This window comes from Trypanosoma cruzi (assembly GCF_000209065.1).
Source record: "Trypanosoma cruzi strain CL Brener chromosome Unknown tcruzi_1047053432629, whole genome shotgun sequence".
Lineage (NCBI taxonomy): Eukaryota > Euglenozoa > Kinetoplastea > Trypanosomatida > Trypanosomatidae > Trypanosoma > Trypanosoma cruzi.
Window position 1 is genome coordinate 1 of NW_919147.1, and position 6,190 is coordinate 6,190.

General features: G+C 52.9%; 1 protein-coding gene and 1 pseudogene across 1 annotated transcript, besides 4 other annotated features; one reads left to right on the forward strand and one right to left on the reverse strand.

Annotated features, from left to right (window-relative positions):
- Positions 1-879: a sequence feature (areas merged during assembly that could not be assigned to a particular haplotype. This can correspond to areas where the two haplotypes were merged or to regions with more than two copies in the genome that were merged during assembly.).
- Positions 880-6,190: part of a sequence feature (areas merged during assembly that could not be assigned to a particular haplotype. This can correspond to areas where the two haplotypes were merged or to regions with more than two copies in the genome that were merged during assembly.) that runs on past the window's edge.
- Positions 1,229-4,006, forward strand: Tc00.1047053432629.10 (annotated as a pseudogene).
- Positions 4,094-4,203: a sequence feature (T-rich).
- Positions 4,570-4,598: a microsatellite.
- Positions 5,103-5,426, reverse strand: Tc00.1047053432629.30 (uncharacterized protein; the record flags this gene model as incomplete). The annotated part of the gene is made up of 1 exon (XM_800036.1): positions 5,103-5,426. One exon carries the CDS (start codon positions 5,424-5,426, stop codon positions 5,103-5,105), a length of 324 nt encoding a protein of 107 aa, XP_805129.1.

A 6,190-nucleotide genomic window follows, 5' to 3' on the forward strand; every position in this document is an offset into this window, starting at 1 on the left:
TCGCCCTCACCTCATCCCACGAAGCACACACATAATGTGCCCATTGTATATATTGCATGCACACCCATGCAGGCCCGTTGGTGCTCTCTTTTGCAAGAAACACACCGCTGCCGTCCTGCCTGGCTGCATGGGCCGGAGCACCGTAACTGTTTCTTTTTTTTTATTACTTTGAGTGGGCAACCTCTCACTCTCTCTCCCCCTGTGTGTGTGTTTTGCTTTACGGGAGCAATGAGAGTGTGTGCGCTGGTCGTCCCATGCTTCGGCTTTTTGTTTTGTTTTTCATTGTTTTGTGGTTGAGAGCACCCATTCCGCGGGCTGCGTGTGTGTGTTTGTGTGTGATGATATGAGTAATTTGCGTGTGTGCTATCTGCCTCTCTCTGCCGTTGCTTTCTTCTGACTCTCTTGTGGCGCACAGCTGCTCTGCAATTATGGGCGCTGACAAACGCACAAGCACATGCACACACACACTCTGTGTCGGACACGCTGTGGAGGGATTTGTTTGCTGAGGACGCACGGACGCACAGGGTCCTGTCTTCGGCTGCCCTTGCAAGGAGGGAGGACGGGAGACCGCGATGTGTCTTGTCGACGTGTTGCGGGCGTGAATTTGGCGGCATGCAGGCAGGTGGGTGGTGTGGGTGTTGAGGGTGCCTGGGACGAGTGCGGATTGCTTCCCTTCCGGCAGCTGCACGTGCCGAAGCTTCTCTCATGCTGTGGATCCGTCGACGGGGGATCCTCCGGCTGTGCGGGGTGGTGTGTGCCGGTGGCGGAGCGGGAGCGCTGGAGGAGACAGCAACAAAAGGACTGGCGGCAGCGCATGGGCGCAGCGAAGGGCGGCTGTGCCCTTTTGCATCACGTTGGTTTATTTGTGTTTGGGTGTTGTTTGGTGTGTGCCGACGCGTGACAAACGCCTCAACCGCTGTGGCTTCTGCTGGTGGTGGTGGTAACAGTTGCTGTGTTCCCGGTGCACTGTTTTTTTTCCTTGTCCTTTGTGTCTGTGTGCGTGGGTTGTTGTTGTTGTTGTTGGAAGTGACTGCGGCGGGGATGATGGCGCCACTCACTGTGGATGCTGGCAGTGCTTACTGTTTCACCCTTTTATTGGCAGTTTTTTCCTTTACTTCTTACCCACTGACACAGTAGGAAGCTACTACCAAACGCGAATCGCCACTGTGAAATTCGAGGGCTCTGGAAGAACCAACAGCACACACATCGCCCACAAACACACATATTTATGTGCTCTCACTTGTTGCTGCTGTGAAGGCACCCCGCACACACAACCGTCGCCGCGTGACCGGATCCAGCGGAAGGAGGAGGGAAGGAAGAGAGAGTGAGCTGCAGAGGCCCAACATGTCCCGGCATTTCTTCCATTTTGTGCTGCTTCTACTTGTCTTCATGGTTTTCGGCGGCAGTGGAACTGTGACTGCAGATGAGGTGGAGGAGTTAGCTGAACCAAAGTTTGACTGGAAGGCCATCGCTGAGGGTGCTGGTGTAACTGTGGACTCGTTGGGCGTTCCCAGCCTTCTAAAAGTGGGGAGTGACGTGTTTGCCGTTGCCGAGGCGCAGTGCAAAGAGACAAAGAAAGGTAAAGATAACTTTTTTTTGGCGTTGCATCCCAACTTTTTTGACAGAAGCTACTGCTGACGGGCCTGTGGAAGTGCTGAATGAAGTGAAAGACACGGGTTTTGGAGAAAGCCCCTTCCACAGAGTTGAAGAAAGTGGATGTGAGACGACCAACAACAGTTGTGGAGGGAAATGATATTTACTTGCTTGCTAAAAAGCACAGCCGGAAAGCTGCCACTGGTGTTCAGGAGAGAGACGCAGTTGACTGTGAATTTTTGCTGGTGTAAGGGGAAGTTGGTGGTGAAGAAAGTGGCAGTGGCAAAGAAATCAAGTGGAGCAATACCAAAATTCTTTTGCATACACCTTTCTGCGAGCAACACAAATTTTTAACAGGACTGATTGGCGGCAGTGGATCAGGTGTTAAGGTAAATGGCGGTACGCTTGTGTTCCCAGTTGAAGGTACAAAGAAGAAGGAGAATAATGGCACTGAAGAGGATGAAAAACCGTTTTGCTGATTATATATACTTGAGTACTGTGAGTTGGACGTTGTCTAAGTGGATGTCCGATGATGGCTGCAGTGATCTCTCCGTCGTGTGGTGGGAGGACGACAAACTCATAATGATGACTGCGTGTGATGATGGCCGCCGCAGGGTGTACGAGTCCGGTGACAAGGGGGATTTGTGGACGGAGGCACTTAGGACACTCTTGCGCGTGTGGGGCAACAAACAGAATAAAAACGTGAAACTCGTTAAAAGTGGGTTAATCGCAGCAACGATTGACGGCATTTTTAGTGATAAGAAAACTGTGATGCTTGTCACTCTGCCGGTGTGTTCTAAGTAAAATGTGGAAGAGGGTGAACTCCATCTTTGGCTGACGGACAATGCGCACATTGTTGTTATTGGGCCGGTATTAGGTGATAACGCTGCTGCCGTCAGTTCACTGTTGTACAAAAGTGGTAAAGATGGTGGTAATAAGAAGGAGGAGTTGATTGCACTGTAAGAGAAAAAAAAGGACAATGGGAAACCATCACCCGGTATGGTCTCTGTGCATCTGACTGCGCAGCTGGAGCGGGTGAAGAAGATACTGGCGACCTGGAAGAAAGTAGACAAACGTGTCTCTCAGCTGTGCCCGTCTAAAAGTGATGCGGAGCGTGCCTCAACTAGCAGTAACTGCAGCGCTGTAAAGGTCACGGATGGGCTGGTTGGCTTTTTGTCTGGCAACTTCTCTGATGGCACATGGAGGGACGAGTACCTCGGGGTGAACGCCACAGTAAGTAATAAAGAAGGGGCGGAGCAGGTGGATAGTGGCGTGAAGTTTAAAAGGCGTGGTGCAGTGGTGGAGTGGCCTGTTGGAACGCAGGGGGAGAATCAGCTGTATCACTTCGCAAACTACAACTTCACTCTTTTGGCGACGGTGTCCACCGACAATATGCTGGAGGAATATACCCCCATTTCTTTGATGGGTGTAAAGACAAATGAATGATAATGGGAAGACTGTACTCCTGGGACTGTCGTACAACAACAAAGAAAAGAAATGGATGCTACTGTGTGGTGAAGAAAAGTCTAATGAGCTCAGCAGCCCTTGGGAGCCAGGGAAAACACACCAATTGGCCATTGTGCTGCAGAACGGCAACCAGAGCACCGCGTACTTCGATGGTGAGCGCGTGGGGGACAAAACGTGTTTACTGGAAAATACGGAATTGAAGGAAATCTCGCACTTCTACATTGGAGTATTTGGAGGCAATGCGGAAAGCCAAGAAGAGTTTTCCGTGACTGTGACAAACGTCCTGCTGTAAAACCATCCGTTGAATGAAGCGGAGGTTGGCGCCCTCAACCCAAATAAAGTCTCCATTCCACCTTTGGTGGGCGGAAGTGCGCAAGGAACATTGCTGAAATCTCTTTCTGGCGGGCAACCGCCGTTGGGGAGTGAATCGTTGAATAAAAATGAGGGTGTGGACAGTGGCGATGCATCCACGTCAGCAGTTTCCACCACCGCTCCGTTGGCGGGCGAGGGTTTGGTAAGGCAGTTGGCGTTGCAAGCATCTCTCGATGGGACTCAAAATGGGGATGTTGTTTCTTTGCCTAATGGTGTCCCAGCAGCAGGGGCAGGAGCCTTAAACACAGTGCCGGGAGGCAGACCACTCCAAACTTCTGCGGGCACTCCTGCCACAGCAGATGCAAACGCTCCTACCGCTAAAACCGTGGGGCAAGTTGACCCCGCAGTGACAACTGGGGTGAGCGTGAGCTCCGGTGAGAGTGGGGAGACGGTGGGAGGAGGGGATGGGCAGGGAGAAGTCCATTCACGGGTCAGGGAAGTAAATTCTACGGCACCCAGCAGCAGCCTTGAAAATTTGTCTCAGAGGAATAACAGCGATGCTGGCACCGTGCGTGAGAGCGGACTGCTGCCGCTGCTTCTTCTGCTGGGACTCTGGGGGCTTGCGGCTCTGTGAGGAATGACTGGCTGCCGCGTGGGACACTCGCGACCCTCTCCGCACAGAATTACTTCTCCCGGAAACTATTTTTTCACCTCCGATAACTTTTTTCTTTTCTTTTATGTGTTTGTGATTTCTATTTTTATTTTTTGCTTTTCAGTACTCTTTTTTATTTTTCACTTTTTTTTAAATTTTTCTGTTTTGTTTTTTTCTCTCACTCCCCCATAACTTTTCTTTTGCTTTTGGGGGCAATCACTATGGACGTTTTTTTTACTCTTCCCTCTTTTAATTGTTTCTTGCTGCACTCTTCCTGTGAGGGGTACCGTGTGTTCCCCGCCCAACTGCTCCACTCGCACACCCACCGACACGCTCATGACGACGGCCCTGTGCGCCCCGCCTGCTGCACGCATGAGGAGGGGCCGCGACGAACGGCGCGCTGAGGGAGCCGTGACGTGTGGGCGTGCGACGAGGGCCTGTGGGGCGGAGCACACATTTCTTTCCCTCTTGTTTTGTTTTCTTTGCGGCCAGGGCGGGCAGACACCCGCAGCGCTACATACACAGCCGCACCCTGCCGCCATGTTTTTTTATTTTTATTTTTATTTTTGTTTTTTTGGATGGTGTGTGCTGCCACCATGCGTGATTGGAGAGGTTTGGGGCTGTACCGCATGCATCACTGCCATACAGCTGTGGCTCTTGCTGAGCTGATGTTGTGCCTCCCTGTGCTTTTTTTTTTTGCTTCTTCAGCGCACACGCACACAAACATAACTAGTTTCACGGTGCTCTGAAAGAATTTATTGGCGAAGGTGGGACGTTTTTTTGCATTTTGCTTGGGGCCGGATGACGCGGCTGCACGATGCCTGCCGTGCGTGATGGTGCTGCCTGCTTTTGGAGTCATTTTTATCACCCCTTTGTTTTTGCTCGGCTGGTTGCGGGCGTCGCTTGGTGCATGCGCTGCTTGGTGTGTACTGGCGCGTGACGGAAGGTGCCACGATCGCCTCCCCTGGAAATGACAGTCGATGTGCTTTCGGCACATATCCACACATTCTTCCTTGTCTCTATGTGGGTGTGATTGCAGTTTGCCAGTGCTGCGAGCGTGATGGGGACCACGACGGCGTCACCCCTCGAGAATGTCCCACGATCTGTCGGTTTTGGAGGGGCTAGCCGGTTTGCCTACAGCTTGAATAACAAAACCGAACAGTCGTTTCATTGCGTTTACTCTGACGGCATCACCCGCTGCGGTGGTGTCCTCAAGAGCCGCAACCCCAATGAGGATGACCTCGTAGTTATCTAGCAGCTCAAAACTTTCGGCCCCTTGCTCTTCAGAATTGCTCTTGCTGCTCGACTGGCGCAGCACCAGCCCAGCATGGTTCTTATGCAGGGGTGCAGACACTAGTGTGCCCCAGCGAAAAGGCTCATTGGCTGCAGTTTTTTCCACCATACGTGCAGTAAGCGTGCCGGTAAAGTGGCCTTTGTGGTGCGCCACACCTTGCCGTGCGGCCACCTGTTGCTGCTGGAACCAACTGCCTGGAAACCACCGCCTTCCGCGTGCGCCCACCGGCCAGCCCCAGCATGTGCGTGGTGAACCTCTGCAGCCTTCCCTGGAAATTGCCCACGCTGCTCACTTTGCAAGCGCCATTTGTCGCCTTTATCCTGCAGCTCCTATCGTGGGCGACCCGAATTCACATCATGAGCTGCGGGACAGTCGCTCACCGTCAACGATGGCAGGAGAGGAATTTGCCTCCACCCCAAGCGGCATGGACTCTGAGCTGTCCGACGACCCGGCACAGGCAGCGCAAATCGGCGGCCGCCACGTCTTGTTTCCCAACGTGACTGCACAACGCGCACTGCGTGTCTCCCACTGGACATCCACCAGTTTACGTGGACTCGGACCACCATCTGCCATCACACACTGAAGGGACGGAGGACGGCATCCCGCGACAGGCAGGCATGCTTCCACGACGGAAAACATGCCGTCGTTGTCATGTGTGAAGCCAGCTGGGCAGCAATCACTTTGCGTCGGCGTTCATGTACGTTGACGACAGCATGCTTGTTGCCTTGGGTGCGGACGGCCGTGCATGTGCTGCGGCAATGCCATTTGCTGTGTCAGTTGTGGCCACATGGGCTGCCAAGCACAGCCCAAGAATCAGCGCGGATAGGAGCGGAGCCGCTCTGTTTTGCATCTTTTCACGCTGACGGTCTGAC